The sequence below is a fragment of the Drosophila biarmipes genome, chromosome 3L, assembly GCF_025231255.1.
Source record: "Drosophila biarmipes strain raj3 chromosome 3L, RU_DBia_V1.1, whole genome shotgun sequence".
In the NCBI taxonomy this organism is placed as follows: Eukaryota; Metazoa; Arthropoda; class Insecta; order Diptera; family Drosophilidae; genus Drosophila; species Drosophila biarmipes.
In genome coordinates, this window is record NC_066613.1 from 8,250,195 (window position 1) to 8,268,879 (window position 18,685).

At 43.0% G+C, this 18,685-nt stretch overlaps 3 protein-coding genes across 4 annotated transcripts; 1 reads left to right on the forward strand and 2 right to left on the reverse strand.

Annotated features, from left to right (window-relative positions):
* Positions 1–62: 62 nt before the first annotated feature.
* Positions 63–3,927, reverse strand: LOC108030539 (uncharacterized). The gene is made up of 10 exons (XM_017103431.3): positions 3,825–3,927; positions 3,320–3,770; positions 3,153–3,261; positions 2,798–2,921; positions 2,524–2,741; positions 1,811–2,360; positions 1,312–1,675; positions 844–1,256; positions 388–764; positions 63–331 (listed from the first exon to the last, which is right to left on the reverse strand). Exons 1-10 carry the CDS (start codon positions 3,864–3,866, stop codon positions 79–81), a joined length of 2,901 nt encoding a protein of 966 aa, XP_016958920.2. The 5' UTR covers positions 3,867–3,927; the 3' UTR covers positions 63–78.
* A 2,653-nt stretch (positions 3,928–6,580) lies between these two features.
* On the reverse strand, positions 6,581–9,261 carry LOC108030703 (mitochondrial uncoupling protein Bmcp). Of its 2 annotated transcripts, XM_017103743.2 has the most exons (6): positions 9,205–9,261; positions 8,993–9,134; positions 8,725–8,872; positions 7,569–7,982; positions 7,448–7,508; positions 6,581–7,381 (listed from the first exon to the last, which is right to left on the reverse strand). In XM_017103743.2, exons 2-6 carry the CDS (start codon positions 9,057–9,059, stop codon positions 7,160–7,162), a joined length of 912 nt encoding a protein of 303 aa, XP_016959232.2. In that variant the 5' UTR covers positions 9,060–9,134; positions 9,205–9,261; the 3' UTR covers positions 6,581–7,159. The 2 variants fall into 2 exon arrangements, with proteins under 2 accessions (XP_016959232.2, XP_043951128.2); XM_044095193.2 differs by lacking the exon at positions 8,993–9,134 and having other exon boundaries at positions 9,205–9,224.
* A 5,691-nt stretch (positions 9,262–14,952) lies between these two features.
* Positions 14,953–17,879, forward strand: LOC108030628 (uncharacterized). The gene is made up of 2 exons (XM_017103632.3): positions 14,953–15,227; positions 17,272–17,879. The coding sequence occupies exons 1-2, from the start codon at positions 15,128–15,130 to the stop codon at positions 17,526–17,528; spliced, it is 357 nt and encodes a 118-aa protein (XP_016959121.1). The 5' UTR covers positions 14,953–15,127; the 3' UTR covers positions 17,529–17,879.
* The last annotated feature ends 806 nt before the right edge of the window (positions 17,880–18,685 follow it).

Consider the following 18,685-nt stretch of genomic DNA (forward strand, 5'->3'; position numbering starts at 1 on the left):
TTTCAAGTAAATAATAATAAAACGTAACATATTCTTTCGTAACTGTGTCGTTTAGAATAATATATGTAAAAAGGAAATTTATGATGATGTAATATTAATGGTTGAGTTAGATGGCTTATTTGACACATTTAGTGAATTGTGTTGCCAAATGTTCAGAGGACCAGGCGGCAATGGGCTCAGTTTTCCCTCGAAATTCTCGTTATTGGCTACTTCCAATTGTTCATCCTCGGCCCTATATTTAAGGGCGCTAATGCGGGTGATGAAGCTTTCGATCTCCGATTTCTCCTGGGGACCGATGGCCTCCTTCTTCAAGGTATACACCATCTTAGCACTTTAAAAACAATCAATTAAATAAAAGGATACATATTTTAGATCTCGAAAACTCACATGCTCATGAAGTGTGCTTCCTGCAGTCTCAAATTATCCACCATAATCAATATATGCTGCAACGGCAGGAGACGGTTGCGGCGACGACTACTGGTCGCCTCCTGTCGTCCAATGCGCATATTTTTGACTAGAAGGTTAAGCGAATCTTGAAAGATTATTAGTCGCAGCAACCAGGAGTCCAAAGCTGAGCAGTTCTTATCGAGGAGCTTAAGGTGTGCAGTTAGAGCCACTAAAGCCTTCCCCTGAGCATTGGCTTCGTTGTAGAGGTGCAACTGAATTATCGGAAAGCAATGCACGTAGCTTTCAATACGACTCTCCATCAGGTCTCCAATAACATGCTCTATCTCGGTGTTCAGGTACCTCATCTTGTTTGCAGACTAGGAAAGGCAAATTTAAGAGTTTTACAAAAGCATAGGATCGAATTTATCACGAATGCAATTTAAAGCATTTTCTCACCATTTTGTACTGCAATAACACCTTCCATATCTTATTGCTGGGGAACAGTACCTGCTTCGTCTTGATCAGTTCACGGAATACGTAGTACATACCGGTGACATAAGTATCCGCAAGCTTAACGCTTTCAGGCCCACATTCTCGGGGTGGCAAGGTTAAAATTTCCAAAATCTTGTCATAGGCAGCACAGTCTAGGTTCGAGTATGGCAGCAGGCTGATATGCAATATGAGAATAGAACAAACCATAAACTTCGCTCGCTTCAAGCCCACATCGGCGTTTGACAGTTCAGAAACGCAGAAGTCTTGAAGCTGCTGCACCAAAAGGGAAATCTTGAGCCTCATCTCGTCGTCCGAATCCTTAAGATTGTCGTGCAACAGAACTAGCATGGCAGCCAAGCTTTCGGAGCCGTAAAGAGCTAAAATGCAAACACCTTAATTACTTCTACATTTTTAAATTGGATCCTTTCTTACTTATATTGTCATTTTGTGTAGGCGCTTCCAGCACAAATTTCGCCAGAGTCTCGTAAATGTCACCAACATAACGAACATGTAGCTTGTTGGCCATTAGGAGTCCGTGTAGTCGACGAATACTTTTGGCATATGCGTCTAACAGCTCCTGCCTTTCAGGACCCTCCTCCGACGTGGTGATCAAACGGCCCTGCAGCTTAGCTTGCTCATCTCGTAAAGCCCTCGCTGCAGTCGAGTGTATCTGAATGTTCCCTGTGGCATCCACAGAGCGAGAGATATTTGTGTAGAGGCCATAGACCTCAGACTCACTGAGGGTGTCGTCGTTTAGATAGTTATCCAGGAAGAAAGACTCTAAGTTCAGCAGCAGCTGCAAAACAAGTTGCATTTTGTTGAAACAAAATACAAAATAATATATTTATAAAGTAAGTCCACCTAATAGTTAGTTAGTCCACCTAATAGTTAGTATAAAATATAACAAATTAGATATATCTATAGTGCTTACCTCAGCATCTCGCTCCGCAACGCTCTCAAAATTGATCATACTATAAATGTTGTATAGCACCGGACGAGTGCCATTTTGAGGAGACTGCGCTTTAATGAAGTAGGGCCAGCAGCGTAGGAACTCGTTGACCTGCTCCCGCGCCTCCGGAACCGAGGAGTACTCCGCCATATGAGTTTCAAAGAGAATACTCACGGATTGGGCAGCAATAAGACTCATTTCGATCCGAACATTCCGAGCAGTAAGCACCAATGCGTAAAACTCGAACTCCTTCAGCCCTGGAAAATGTTGTATAAGTGTCTTTAGGTAGCGCGCGAGTTCAGTTCGAAACTGCGAATAGGTCTTTTTTTTCCGGGGATTATCGGGGTTCTTGATGTAGGTCTCCAGAATGTGCTGCGCTATCACGCGATCTTCGTGCTGGCGCTGAGATAGTTTGATGTACAACTCGGCTGCTAGTGAAGCAACCGCTACTGAAGACACTTGCATTCGCAGGACTAGTTGAAGCAGCACTTCGTGGAAACGCTGTGTAAAACACTCTACGCTGGCCAGATTGCTATAAAACAAAATCTAGCATTAGACAGGATGCTGGTAATATAACAATATAGCACTCGTGGGTTATTTAAAAATTACTTTGCTCTAGATTTGGAAGTCCATCAACAGCGTAAAGTTATTTCTTCAATTTTAGATCTTGTTGTGTTTAGTATTTCTTTTTATACCTTTGAAGAGTCATCAAATACTTCAGGGTGGCCAACAGCAAGGGTTTGGAATTGCTCTCCTTGAAGGTTCCAAATTGCAGCACCACATATTTCTCGTCAATCAGCTCATTGGTAAGATACCGCAGATGACTTGGATTTGGATCCGTGCTCTCCGCGAACTGCCTAATCATTTCCTCCAAAAAGACGTATGCATCGATATAGCTCTCATCCTCGGTCATCTAAAAGGATAGATATTGAACGTATTTGGTTTTCAACGTAAGGCAGTGAGACTTACCACAACGGTCAGGATACAGTAGACAAAGTCCAAGGCAGTCTTTTCGGGGCTGCAGAAAATTTTGAAGTGCTCCTGGAAAATCTTCAACATGGGGGGAACCACCTCACTGCAGGTATCCTGGTAGCTAAAAGGGATTGGATTATAATAATTGAATTTCTCAAAATATAATCGTTTTTTTACACTTATATTTTTTTCATACTCTTTAACTTTCAAACTCATGAAATATTAAATATATTTATTCTTAAATTGCCACCTGTGTGAGCTTTTCCACCCCATATACCGCATAAACTCAGATAAAGCCTATTTTCACAGTTCAATATGAAAAAGCAGTTAAAGATATAAAGTTTTTACTCACAATATGCCATAGCGAACGTCTTCGGCGAGCAACAAGCAAATCTCCTTGAGGCCCGGAAAGTCTTCATATTTGGGCAGCAATTTGGTCAGTCCGCCCAGTATGCTGAATGCTGTTAAAAGTTTTGGATCGGCAAGGCAGCTATACTTTATGGAACATGAACAACTTACACATTCTGGCCAGCGGTTCGCAAAGAAAACGATCCACGGCGGTGCTGCCGCTGAGCTGCATGTTGACGCACATGGCGTTGACCACCTTGATCCACTTCGTCACGAGGCGCAGATAGCAGGATAACGGCTGCGTTGGCTCGTCAGAACCGGTGCCTATGAAGCCCTTTGAGGCGAAATGCTCGCCAACTTGTCCCAACATGTAGGGCACCAAGCCAAGAAACTTATCCAGTTCCTCCATCACATGGGGCACCGGATCAAAGATATAGTTGGGATTATCATCCCGATACCGGTGATCCTGCGTTTGACTAAAGGCCTGCACGCTGATGGTGAAATTGAGGCCGAGTGCCCGGAAGCATTGGCCCACAAACTGATGAGACACCTTGTTGATCCAATTGTCCGGATCAGAGTTCACGGCTTTCAGGAAAGCATAGGCGAATCCCTTGGCTACAGACTGAATTCCACCTTTACTAAGCGGGAACGCGCAAGTATAGACCAGTCTACTTACATGCGTACCACCCACGGTCGAAAGGGCCGTGACGAAATCCATTTTCAGCGATATTTTAAAGAAATTCGGAAGCGACGCCAAGCTTGAAACCTTTTTTGATTGAGCGTCCTGTCGTGTTGGTAAACGGTATCAAAAAAGCCAGTGTTGAGAAAAGTTATAAAACGGCACGATAAGCTCGATCGGCCAATCGATTGTTTTTGCCGCCCAGAAATATTTGAAAGCAGAATGTTAAGGATCGACACTTTTATTCACTTAACTTCTTGGAAATGTACAAAGTGAATGTATTTAAAACATTTTAGAACCCCTTAAAATTTTTTGTCCAAATATATATCAGTAACCGAAGCTTTACAAACGAGGCTGGATGCAGTATAATACATAATAAAAGGCATAGAATTTTAATTTTAATATTCTTTTAATGTTACTTTTATTATTTCGAAAATTTTTCACTTAAAGGCGAGTTGAATAAATTGAATCTTCGAATATACTATTTTCTTGAGCTGCTCCTCTCAAATCGGATATTGTTTTGATCTCTTGCTTTAAACTGAAATCAATTAATAACACCCTTGGCATTTCCCGGGTAATTACTTGGTGTATTGAACGTTTAGTGAGGTGAACTTCAGACACCGGATCCACTTCATAATCCAAGACGTGGTAAATACGAGATGACTTATAATCCAGTTCTTGGACGAATTCTCGAATAGTTCCATTCAAAGTCGTAGACCTAAGATCCTTCAATAGTTCTTTGAAGCACGAGTAGTTTTTATATCGGGAGATCAATGCATTCTTCAATTCCGGCCAGGAATTCGCTGCATCTATTTCCCTGCTTCGACGGCCTTCTCCGATTACCCGCACTTCAATAGACAAGATTAAAGCAAAAACTTCTCGGGGTTCTTGAGTTGGATAGAATTTTAAGATATTATCCACGTTTTAGGAACGTACTGAGGGTTTCTGGTGATCCTTCGAATGGGGACACGTAACTAATTAGCATAAGTGCTTGGTTTAAACTTTCTTCCGAGAGGAATACCATATTGTCCAAGTTTGAGCTCTTATTCGATGACAGCTTAAGCTTTCATATTTTGCAGTGTCTACGTTTTTACAAATCACTGTCTTAGCCCGGTTTACGAGGTGTGTTCAAAAAGTAAGGTGACTTTGTATTTTCAAGAAAAACTATTAATTTATTTATCAATATTAATGTTGTCCCCTTCAAAGTAATCCCCCTCAGGTACAATACACTTATGCCAACGGTTTTTCCAATCCACAAAGCACTCCCCATAAGCACTTTTCGGTATAGCCTTGAGCTCTTGCAGCGATGCAGTCTTTATCTCTTCAATCGTTGCAAATCTCCGTCCTTTCATAGGTCTCTTTAGTTTTGGGAACAAGAAAAAGTCACATGGGGCCAAATCCGGTGAATATGGTGGCTGAGGCATTATTGTGGTGTTGTTTTTGGCCAAAAAATATCTCACAAGCAAAGATGAGTGAGCAGGAGCATTATCATGATGCAAAAGCCATGAATTGTTTTTCCACAATTCTGGACGTTTCTTTCGTATTGCTTCTCGCAAACGGCGCATAACTTCCAGATAATACTGTTTATTGACCGTACTACCATATGGTAAGAACTCCTGATGCACCACGCCATGGTAATCAAAGAATACAGTGATCAAAACTTTGACATTTGATCGAACTTGGCGTGCTTTTTTCGGTCTTGGCTCACCTGGGCTCTTCCATTGTGACGATTAGGCTTTGGTTTTGATATCATAACCATATACCCATGATTCGTCACCAGTTATGACCCTTTTGAGTAAATCTGGTTCGTCGTTGACGTCATCCAACAGCTCTTGAGCGTTGCTCATGCGACGGTTCTTTTGGTCAAAATTCAGCTATTTTGGAACAAACTTCGTTGACACACGACTCATGCCCAAAACGTTTGAAAAAATTTCATGGCACGAGCGAAGCGATATACCGACATCTTCAGCAACTTTTCTGATAGTGATTCGACGATTTTCCAAAACAATTTTCTTCACTGCTTGAACATTTTCATCAGTTGTTGAAGTGCTTGGGCGTCCAGAGCGAGGCTCGTCATTGGCATCTTCCCGTCCATCTTGGAAGAGTTTGTACCACTTGTAAACATTTTTTTTACTAGAACAGTTTCACCGTATGCCACTGTCAACATTTCAAGTGTTTCGGAGCACTTAATTTTATTTTTAACACAGAATATGATGCAAATCCTTTGATCCAAATTTTTCGATAGCAAAAAATCGCTGAGCGCGCAAAACAACTTGTTACCTTTACGCCTCTCAGAACTAAACTTGGTACAGATGTTAGGGAAGAGTGTACCAACATAAATAATATATTGCCCGCGAAATTTGAAAAGTCACCTTACTTTTTGAACACACCTCGTATACGATAATCACTAGGAAGCAGTTGATCTGAATTATTTTTTTATAACTCAGCTAACAGTGATTTTTATGCATCAATTCTCCTGTTTTTAAAAAGAACTCAAGCTTTACACTGGCTGTGTTTTTCATCTTCTCGAATTCAGAAAAACAGCCTTCTTATTTGTTATGCGAAGTAAAGGCGCTGACATAGAACTTTTCTTGCCAATTGGAGTGTGAAGTGTCGTGTAAACACTCCTTATGGTTTTGGTCAGTGTTTTTCATTCAAATTCACGTATTTTGCCATTTTAATAACGTAAAATGTATGAAACAAAATAAACAAATAATTGTGATCGAAAAGCAGAGACAATATTTAACAAATGATTGAGATTTCCAACAAACAGTTTATTGAGTAAATTTGCATATATGTACATTCTGTATTTAGTAAAACAGGGCATATGTTACTTGTCTCTAAATGCATATATTTACAGCGATGATGCTCGTGTAATACGATCGAGTAGGTCTAAACTTCGAACAAACAAAATGCGCTTATAATACAAATTCACATTATAAATATTTTTAAGTTCACTACGTAGGTTATTTAATTAGAAGCTAAGTTAAGGTAAATACAGTGTACTTCGTGGGTGGCCTGATGGGCAATCGTATATGCAACGACCAAGCCAGACAACTCTCTAAAATGATTTGGTGAAAAAGTTCTCCAAAAATGCAAATACTTGAGTGGGCTAACATTTAAAATGCGACGAATCGTTTTCACTCTTGCCCAAGGCAAAATGACACTGGATCAGGTGTGGAGGCTATCAAATAGTGAGACAGGCACTTAGTGAGCCCCGCGTTTCAACTATGATCTTAAAGTTAAGCCAGGTCTGGTAGATCTGATCTTTTTGGTTTGAATGCTAGAATACGTCTTGTACTTGGACTCCCTGGACGTTCCGCTCGCCTGCGCTAGTACTTCTTTAGTTGTTCGTAGGTGATAAAAAATATGATATTCCACGGACCCATCCTCACCCAGGTGGGAATGAATCCTTTGTACAGGGCGGCGAGGCCTTCGTTCCTGATTGTCTGCACAGCGCAGTCAAGGCTCCCGCTATACAGCTTTGGTGTGGCTGCCGCTGTGACCACACCGTTCATAGTTATGGTAACGTGTCGCTGGTTCATCAGGCGGGTCTGTAAGGCGAGTAGATGGTAGATAGAATTGAGTAAAAGCTATGCCGGTTCTAAGGCTCTACTTACCCGTATAACATCAATGGGGGTTGAGGCAATGGCACTGCCCAAGCTGGCAATAAAGCTCGAGCTGCAATTTGCGAAAATTAGCCAATAAACCGCACAATCTGCTGAGCTGCCCGGCACTTACATGAAATGATTAGCAACGTGATCTCCGAAGGCGTTCATCAACTGCAGCTTACAAAAGTCGTAGACGGGCAGCTCCACGGAGGCGATAACCACGGCGCGCTGAGCCGTCGGACCCACTCCCCGCCAGAGTCCCCTAACACCTTCGTATTTGTATATCTCGCCGAAGCAGCCGAACAGTCCCTTGTGCTGCCCCCTTCCGTGCACCTGCATCCGCACCTTCAGAACGTCCGTGGGATTGGCGATCGCCGAGGAGATGGCTCCGGCCGCCGCCGCGCATAGGATGTTGGACCACACCCGCTCGCTGCCGTCCTCGTTCGTCAGCAACCCACGTTCGTTCGCCAGCTTCTTCAGGGTGTAGTAGGTTCCGAACTTGATGGTGCCGTAAGTGGCCTGCCTCAACACCGCTGGCCAAATGCTGAAAAATATATTGATAAATCATTAAGAGCATGAAACACCTACATCACCATTCCGTCAGGTTTTTGTAAATAGATTCTAATTTGTTGATACTAAGGTTTTTTAAAAAAAATTTTTATGCATTATTACTCTTTCTATTTTGTTAATATAAATTTTGGTTAGTGTGCCTATATGATCTCTATTAATTGTTCTGTGCCTTGGGATCCATATCAGATACAAAGTCGAATGGATTAGCTGCCGGGCAAAGTTTTCCGACTGATTAAACGTGCCGCCCCAACAAACGATTTATTTTTGGCCCGCTGTGAATAAGCTTTATCACATACATTGTCTTTAGACAGTCCAAATTCTATAGCTTGAACTTTTCCCGGGACTATTTAAATGAAGGATAAATGCGTAACCAATTATCACTAATTCTCGACATTAAAGTTGTTAAATAATGATTGGTATTGTTATATACCGAAGAGTTTAAATGGAGTAAAGAGTATCATTCTGACAGTATCTATTCTAAATCAGAATTCCTTTTCAACGAAATTGCCTCCGATTCCTTGAACTTTGGAGTTTAAGCTAGAGGCAGCAAGATGTATTCACAGCAAATCCATCATAGGTGGGTTCTACTGTACTCCTGCAGTCATAAAAAGTACCCCAGCGGACGAACACGTGACTGTCACGTTTGGCGCGATAAGAATGGCATGATGAGCCCATGTTCTGACAACGTGCCCTCCGGAGATCCCCCAGACTCTTACCCGGAATACAGGGCCCGCAGACCCTCCTCGCGGGAAATTTTCACGAAGGCATCGGTCATGCCGCGATATCGCAGCTGGGAGAACGTTTGGTCGATTTTCTGACCTTGGATTTGGAGGCGCGTCTTCGTAGTGTCGATGGGAAAGGTGCCTGCAATGAATGGATTTGTTTACTAAGATTCGATCGGGGTGATAAGCTCTACGTCTAGCTGAGACCCAGGCAATGGGCGTTGGTGGGGGGTGTGGCAGCTAGACCCCGCCATTTGTTTACCAAATTCCGCCGTAATTGAGGCAACTCCGCCGTAAACGAAAGGCCGCCAATCCTTGACTTCTCCCATTTCCGGCGCCGCACCTGTTGATCTCCGGAATCCAATCGAAACACGCTCGACCCTCGAACCGCTCCACTCTCCGCCCTTGTTGCGCAACGAATTAGATAACCAGCGGGCTTTATTGCGATTCCATGAGTTAATTTCTTTAAGTTACCTTAAGTTTAGAGGCAGAGACAAATACAACAACTTTGAGGCATGTGTGCAGTGAGACCGTAGCTTTTTCCAATCGGAATTTCGACGGCCCCGCATTTAAAATCGCTGCCATCTGGTCACACCTCTGACGGGAAAAATGGTTTCCCGCCAAATTTTACATTTAAATATTATGCCAAAAAAACCTTATGAAAAAAAAAACAAAATTACAGAAGAAGAAGGAGCTTAGTAGCATAGTATTAAATTTATATTTACCAATAATAAAAATTATAAATGATAAATGCTTAGGTTGAGAACTTGGATAGTCGCTTAGCTTACTTTCAATTTCTGGTTAATGTCATCGCTCTGCATTTTCGAATTCAAAAACCTAAAAAACCTTTTAAATAAGTAATTAAGAGAAATCATTTGTTTTTAAATTTTTATTCATACTTTTGTATTTAAAATGTAAGTCTACTCACAACAAATCGTACACAATATTAAGATACCCATTTGCATTCTTTATCGTTTCTTAAAAGTTGGGACCGGTTTCTAATACTTCATTAAGATGTAAATGAATCACTTTAATATAATTCAAATTCATTTACTTTTTGTGAAGGAGCTTTTTATGCTAATTTATTTATTTAATTGAATCAGCCAAATAACAAATTGAAGACGTTTTGGTTGTATACGGCCTCATAGCCCGTAAGTTTTATGCAAAAATATTAATAAAACACCGATTAGAGATTAGCCAACACCACGTTTGAACAGTAACGGTGATGGAGCATCAAAACAAATCGTTCAAAAGCCAGCTGAAAAGTGGACCAAGAAACTCCGTCGTGCGACGAGCTGGAAATGAATATTTCATTCGTCTGCGCCGGTAACAAGTTGAATTGGCAACGTCGATCTGGGAATTCCTAGCGACCGTACGATGCCCATACCCATCGATACCCATGCCTTAGCCCTGGCCCCGTGGTCCATCTGGGGATCCAGTGGTTCAGGTTCTCCGGCGGCGACCTTAGCTGGCATTTCGTGTTTGTTTTGTTTGTTTCGCTGGCAAATTCGCATAATTATGGCTTGTTTTCAAACGAAGCGAAAATCCACCGGCAGTGCTTACTACGATTTTTCTATGTTTAATTCACGTCACTTGCCGCGAAACCGGATCGTGAAAGTTGGCTCTCCGATCGGGGATCCAGTGGGTTAAACCCGCAACGGGCAAGCAAAGCCGGCAAAGAATTTGCCAAACCTAATCTCTTCATCCCGATCCCATTGTTCGGCGCAGGCCCAAATGTAATTCAATCCGCTTGGCATTCCGCTAAGTGATTTTCCCCAGTGGAGCGTTAAGGCCAACTGCGGGGGCGACCGCGCAAATTGACCGTCTCGCTGTGGGCAAATCAAATTAGCGTATTAATTCAGGCACTCCGCGGATTAATTGAAACAAAAATGCGTATTCGAACATTAGGGATTACCGAAGATCCCGAACTGGCTCAGCAAGTTATGCAAATGATTTGGAATTGCTTGAAAAATGAAGTAGTTTAATGTCATTTGTTTAACGATCAATCATTTCTCGGTGTTTGTTTCGGTTACTATTTTAAAAGGATTCTATGTGCCTGGGAGCTTTACAAAAAGTAAATGTTACGACGGCCCATTAAATTGAAGTATCTCATTTGAAGAGTTACAATTTCGAAACTAAATATTTCATGAAGCGAAGGTCTCTTCTGTAATGAAGGCACCTTTTCCCACTTGATTCCTCCGAATCTTTCTGAATGATTGGCGAAATTTCACCGAATAAATTAACCCCAAGCCGCTGAACGCGTGCCAGTCACAAAACTGCCTTACATATTCAATATTTCACGATATGCTCACCCATTTGGCCATTTCAGTCGACAGCTTTTGGACCGCTCAATGTGCCTTGTTAGTCAGATGACTGGCACGCGGAAATTCCCCAAAATAAGCCATTTCCATTTTTGGCTTCATTTGCTTAAAATCGAAATTTTCCGGTTGCAGTTCGCCAGGCAGGCACGAAGAATTTCATTTCGTTTAAGAACCAAATACACTGACCCTATTTCACAAGAAGACTTGAAGTGGTATTATACTTACTAGGAATGTTAAGGCTTGTGCTTAATTTAGGTGGATCTAATTTACTTAGTCGTGGCATAATTAATCAGTCGGACACACTTCCTTATGACTTGTATTGATTCTATCTAGTAGAAGTACCATGCAAACAAATTAACAAGATCTCCAGGCATGTCCGCCTTTAAAAAAGGTATTAAGGCCATAAAATTCGATTTAAATTCAGACGCAATCAAGAGCTAATGACCGGGTTGATACTAGACTAGATTTGAAAAAAATTCCGTTCTGGTTATAAAGAAAAATAATCTCACAGAAATTTGGTGAATTTTAATTGGGAATTTGTATTCTAAATATTTCAATAAACTAGTAATGTTTATGCAGAACCTGTAGGAACTAAGTAGTCGTGGTCTTCCGCAGCCTGGCAGATTGATGCCCATCTTGCGAGGCGTTTCTAGCTCGACAGCCCCAATTTGGCGAATGGAATCCCAGATCAATCAGCTAATGGCTCTATCAGGTATTCCCCAAAGCGGTGGGCGAGCGACGGAAAAGGGAAAGAAATTTGGAATTTCTTTAGTCCCAGACTCGATAAATTAATTTGCCTCGAATTTGCATATTTAACACGATGGCCTTTGTTTACCGTTCGGGAGTAAAAACCCCGAGTCCGAGCACCGAAATCCGCATCCAGCAGAAGCCAATTCGAGCCGCGTCTGGCGCCAAAGAAATCGCCAGCAATCCATCAAGCTGCGGTATCTGAGATCCACGTCCGCTCCATGTGCTAATCGCTTTTGGCAGTGCTGCGCTGTTTACTATATCATAGGGGTATGTTTTGGCCGGCTGATCGGCGTGAAGATTTTATTACACATTGCCGTCGCTACTGTCGCCGTGGACACTATCATCTGCGGAGATAGCCGGACGGACCGGTCCGGCCCGCTGCCCAATCGAGTCTATTTCCCAGTGCCGAATCCGCGCCGATTATGCAGGAATTCCAGATGCGACGGCGTCTGTCGCGTCTCCGAGTCGCCACAGTAAATTCTGGGAATCTGACAGATTTTATGTTAAATGACAGCCCCAAACTGGCATCATAAATTCGTTTCCAGTCGGGCCCACTCGAGGTATGCAAAGAAGGTAGGAACTCAGTTGGTCCGTTTTGTATGGACTAGTTTGGAGCTGGAACTAACTATGGGGCGACCATCGGCAATCCCAGACAAGAAGGGTAATGAGTATCCAATCATGATTCATAATATATTTACTATCAGTCGCATTAATAGTGTCTTCAAATACCCACAGTTATTTAATATCCACATTATTTCCATTTCGACGGCAAGGACAGAGGGGAGCGACTCTGCCATTGAATGGTGCTACAACCACTTGTCCTCGGCCGTCCAGGTTCGGGCCAAGAAACCTGTGCCACGCCACGGCAAAGTGAATGTTTACGATGGGCCTGCTGGGCTCATACATAATGCATCACGCCCGAGCGGCAATTAATCAACAATTAATTTTTATATAAATTGACCGCTTTTTGGCTGAAGGCAGAATTACCTGCTCGCTACCGTGTGCGCCGCTGGGCTGGAAGTGGAAAAGGCAATATTAATTACTAATTATGCGCGGCGTCAAGACAACAAAACTAAGGCACATAAATACCTATCGATCTGTCTCTCTGGCTTCAGTCAGAATGCGTGTGCTTCTCCGGGGAGCGATGGAAATGTGGACACATGGACATGTAGCCCATGGGGAAGGTACGTAGGCCAAAACGCTGGCAATAAAATGAAATCGAATAAACCATAAATCAACCGCAAATCGCCCTCTCCGAGTGGAATTTTTATCATAGTTCATGGCGGGACGACCTTATCGCGATGCCGAGAGCCTGTGTCAAAGAATCAGGAATACCGTGGAGCACTGCCAGCTCGAGTCCGTCCATAATTAATAAATTCCAGCGTGCGCCGGCGAGTGACTCGCTCTTTGGATCGGGCCAAGTCGCAGCCCGGCAAGCAACCAACAGAGCTCGGCTCAAATTGACGTCACGCCGGCCCGAGATCTGGCGATCCGATCCTCGGCAAGTGCGACATGCGTATCAAGGCTTGCCGGTGGAGTGCAAACGGGTTAAACGGGTACGAGTGCGGTACAGAGGTCCCCAGATCCCAAGTGGCCAGGTCCCAAGCTTCCGAGCAGCAAGCACAGACAACGGGCCTCATCAAAAATGTTGGCTGGCTGCAAAACAACTCGCAACGAAGCAATTGGGACGATCGAGAAGTTGACGAGATTTCCTGACAGCGAGGGGTGAAAATAAGTAAGCTACGTACTGCAGTTAGAGATAACAAGAGGGTGAGGAGTTGGATTACATGAGCATTATCAATCATACGCAGTGTTGACTTCTTACCATTGAGGGTAAGTAACTTTAAAGGTATTTTTAAAAATACTTACTATTATTATTATAATTAAAAATAATCACTTTATGTGTACACTAAAACGTATTTTTGAAACGGGTTGTTAAAAGGGGTTCCACGTTTAAAAGAATTTGTAAATCAATGTACCCACATAGCTATAAGAAGACACTTCCTTATGATGTGCACAAACTTACTACCGACACTGTGTACACTGTTCAGGTTTCTGGCCCATAATAAAAGCACTAAGGGGTCGGGAAGCGACTAGTTTTTATTAAGAGTTACGCCTTCTGTTCCAAAGGTGGCGGCCGGCGACAAGTTGGCGTCAGCCGAATGGGATAATAAGCACGGCAGCAGCACTTTAAATTTCCGAGCCACGCCAGGTTCATCAACCTTCTGGGGAAAAGATTCCCTTTCTTTCAGTGTAGCACTTAGTACAACTGAAGTGGGGGTGGGCGAAAGCAGGGAGAAGTCGAATCAGAGATTCTGAATTCAGGTAAAATGCTGTTGACACCAAAACTTTTACGAGATTTTTATTGCCCTTTCCCTTAAATGTAATTTGGAATTAGTTCATTTAAACAAGTATTTTGCGAATATTTTATAGAAAACGCCAATATACAAAAACATATAAAAAAATATTTATATCAGAGATCAAACCTAACGTCAGTATGTCAACCCCTACCTGATATCAATATTTCAGTTGTTCTTTAAACTCCTACTCTTCAATCTTCAACACCATGCCAGGCCACAAGATGTCAACAATTTCCTTGAGCTGTTTACAGATCTTCAAGCACCGACTTTGATCTTCAGTGCAGCCAAATTTGGTAAGATCTCTTAGCCGCATTTAGCTGGGACTCGCGCAGTTAGTAGACCATTCGATGCGCCTCGACAATTGCCGGCTGAAGGGGTTCGGTTCCCCAAGAGGACTGCCTTTTATGAAGATCAGGGTGGGCGACCCCGCATTCCGGCACTAGGCACACCCAGACCCGGGTCATTACCTGGGCAGGCCATTTCGGGGAGGACGGATAATTAATTGGGCAAAACTGCAAAATAATGCAGAACAATGGCCCGGCTTATTGGGGGTAAAAGCATTTCGCCAGCTCACGGCTATAGCTCTCCAAACGGCCGCCGAGTGGGACGAGGGCCCTGAGATTTATGGCGCTCGCCCAACTCCGGAATATCCCAAGTCCGCGCGACCAAAAAGAAAACATGTGCTTCGGCCCAGTGGCGAGAGCCAGATCTGGAGAGGAATAGCCCGATCGGGCTCTCTGCGCCTCGCGACTTCGACTCACTTAAATATGGGTGCCCCGGCGAGGTAGCTTCAGTTGGTGCCTGAGTTTCAGACCGTACACAGCTCCTAAAAGCTTCCAAGACAATCTCCACGCCAAACGCGCAACTCATCGCAAGTGATCGAAGTACGAGAGTGGAATCGAATCCAGTCGTACTGAATACTATTAAAATTGTCAACAACCTAAATATAAGAAATTCAACTGCAAAATGCAAGTGGATAAAGTTTGTGCCGCCATCGCGCTCCTCGCCATCTTCGCCAGCGTCGTGGATGCAGCCGTCTACTCCCAGCCCGCCATCTTCCACCCTGGTAAGGATCTATTTAGAAACCCATATAAGTTAGGTATTGGGAGCAAAAGTAGAAATAGGAAACGACATAAGGCTTCAGCTTTCCATTATTTTGAGTTTCTTAGTTGACAATGGCAGGGTATAGTTGGTTTTGGAGTTTATTATCTGAATGATACTGTGTAGAATGCCCATGTCTGCTGAAAGCTATGGCATTTACACGCTGACCCCTAATCAGTTAGAACAATAAGTTTTATATCGGCATTGAGAGATCGTGAGCTTTCCATTAAAGTGTCGATTAAAGTGGCTTGGGAAGTGAGATGATTGAAAAATGCTATTAGCTCGCTGCTTGCTTATGGAGTTTTCTAATTAAGTTTCCAATTAATAGGCGACCTTTCCGAGCCACGAAAAACAATAAAAACGGAGAATTGATAGTGCTTGGCAGGGTATTTCGTGTTTGATTTACGATGATTTTGCGAGGTCTAGCATTAGCTCATTCTCATTAGGAATTTAGATGCCCAAAAGCATTCAAGACCAATTTTCGGCCAACGACGTCAGATGTCGGGCAGCATTTGTTTATGATTACGTTGCCGGACATCTGATTTATGGGTGGATTTGTTTGTGATTTCTGCCCGCTTTCGCTGACGTCAACAAACACAAATCGAAGTTATAAACAAAAGAAAACAATGAAATCGAACGACGCAAAAGGCGAAAACGAAAACAACAAGAGCTGAAATCAGACGAAATTTGTCATGTTATTGGCCCCCTTTCGGCTGTGTAGCAGATTCAGATCCAGATACAAATAGAGATAGATATGAATTTCGGATTTGGGTTTTTCGCATTCGCCAAAAATTAGCATAAGAAATGTGCTGATGTGGTTACTATTCAAGCGCTCGGCTAATTTGCATCGCTATGCGGACTTAAGTTAGAAAACTTATCGATTATCCCCTGCCTGATCGCTGGATGGCCAGAGCCACAGCCAGATATTTTCCTGCTGCTGAATTATTCATGCGTGAAGGTCGTCCGACGTCTTTGGCCGGGAGTCGCGACTGGCTCACTAATCTATAAGAAATTAGCGCTGAGTGCTTAAAAACAGGCGATGATGCGATGAGTTCACGCGGCCGGCGATTAATTGCACAATTGGCCGGAATGCGTGTTCTTCTGCTCTTCGAGTGGTAAATTACTGGCGAGTGTCATTAATCAAACCCACCTTTCTATTCGGTAATTTATTTTTGAGCCCGCCAACAACTCAACAATTCCCAGCCGCAGGCGGTTCGTTATAAATAAAAGCACGAGTACGCCGTACGCTCCATCGCCTGCTGTCAGCTCGCCTCGGTGCTCGAGGTTTAAAAATAAATGCCAGGCCGGGCTCGAATGGTGACCGCAACCGCAGGCCGTCCACAGCTCTTGTTCTCAGATTATTTTTATCCCGGCGAGCACTTGTGCGCCAATTTTCATGTCGAATGACTGTCAAGTTCGTGCCTTAAGTCTTTCGTTTGCCCCGCGCCTGCAAGTCACGGGTACGGATGGATGGGTTCAAAAATAGGTCTCGTCTCGGGGGCGGAAATTTCCACTGATTCATAAATGTCTTAGAGAAGGTCTGTATTTTGTTTACTGATGCTAAAAATAGGGTACATCAAAATTGAGTATATACAACATTACTTTTAAGGGTCATTCGATGCTATTCTCCTCTTGAGCTGGTTTGTTTTCGATTCTGTAACTCAGTCTGCGATATGCATGCACGTATTTAAATTTCGCTCGGACACACTCACGATTTATAGCCACTTCCTCATAAGCTCGCAGACAGGGGACAGCGCATAAATAAATCGCAATTGCTTCGGGGAAGCAACAAAGAAGACCGTCCACTTCCTGAACTGAAAACAATTTTCACATGTGGCCACAAAGGAATCTATTTTTTTGCCATTAAGAAGTTGCTCGCGACTCTAAAAAGTGATATTTAATGGCGGGTTTACCCCAAGGGGGAGAATGTATTTAATATACTATTACCGTATGTTTATCAACATTTTTAATTCCTGTGTACTAAATCCGGATCTCCCTCTGTCTTGCAGCGCATCCCGGCAAGTGCTTCGACAAGCTGACCCGCAAGGCCCTGCTGCCCGACAAGGAGTACACGCCGAAGGGCATCTGCGCGGCGATGACTTGCAGCCTGGAGGCGCGCGAGATCAGCATCGAGACCTGTCCCTACATAGAGGCCCCTGGCTGCGAGGAGCTGCCCAGCGACCCCAACTGGCGGTTCCCCAAGTGCTGTCCGCAGTTCAAGTGCGTCGACTTCAAGACCGGCAAGGACTTCATCGTCTCGCTGTAGATCGGCTATCCACAAAGATACATCTGTCCTATATAGCCGCAACTGAAACGTGATTTTACATGAAATGTATTCGTAGTTCTGTAGTGCCCGAAAGAAGAGCGAGTGAAAGAGAGAGCGCCTGCGAGTGTGTGTGATTCGTTCCTAATTTATTTATTTTAATTTGTAAATAACACATTATCTGCACAAACCCCTCCCCTACCCTTAGGTTTTCACGTGTGAACATAACTCAATTCGTTTTGATTTATTCAAAAGTCCCTGTATGCGATATTTGCAAGAATGACTAACAACCATCAACCAACTATGTTTAGTCCATAAGGTTTAAGCGAGGCAATAAAAACTGAAATATGCAAATGTTTGCTGTAGCGTATTGACTTGGAAACGTGATTGGCGGAGTCATGTCCAAATTTGAAGCTTATTTGCGCAGTCCCCCGGATTACGCGCTCTTCTTTTTTTGGACTTTGTCAGTAAGCCACCAGCTTATAGCCGGCTGACTCATCTGCGGACCATTTGTTGGGCAAACACGGCACATGCCGCAAGTGAAACGATCCGCAGCCCAGCTCCAAATACGACCTAAAGTTTATTGCTCGGAGAGTCCAACGGTTTGCCGACTTTGCGCCTGACGCGAATGCCAAGTTTATGGCCCGCGGTTTATTAGACCCGACAGGAAATGCCGGGGAGTAAGCAACCCAGATGGCCGGCTGTGGAAGTTCCAAAATAGAAACTGAACGCAAACTTTTAAAGCAGATAAGGAAAAGCAATTGCAAGGGGAATACCTGGAGCGGTTTGTATACTTTTTAGTTTTATCTCTGAATGTTTCTGGTCATAAAAAGATGCTAAGTGAGCCATTAAATATTTATTAGAGGCAAGTGTTACTTTATGCACAATAAATTTGCGAATGTGTTTCTTTTTTGCATTAAGTTACTTTTTAACCGGCACTCCATCCACTATGTTCTTGCAAACAACTTTAGAAAAGTAATATTTTTATTTTTCTAACAACTTGGTGAATTTAAAAACTGTGCTAGTTTTCTTTGTGTAAATTAACTTTTTGAATCTTTAAAGACTAATTTAGAAATCTGCCGATATTACCTTTGTAATTGCTTTCCATATAGTCCAAATTTTAAAATAATTTTGTTAATAAATATAATAACAAAGGTATA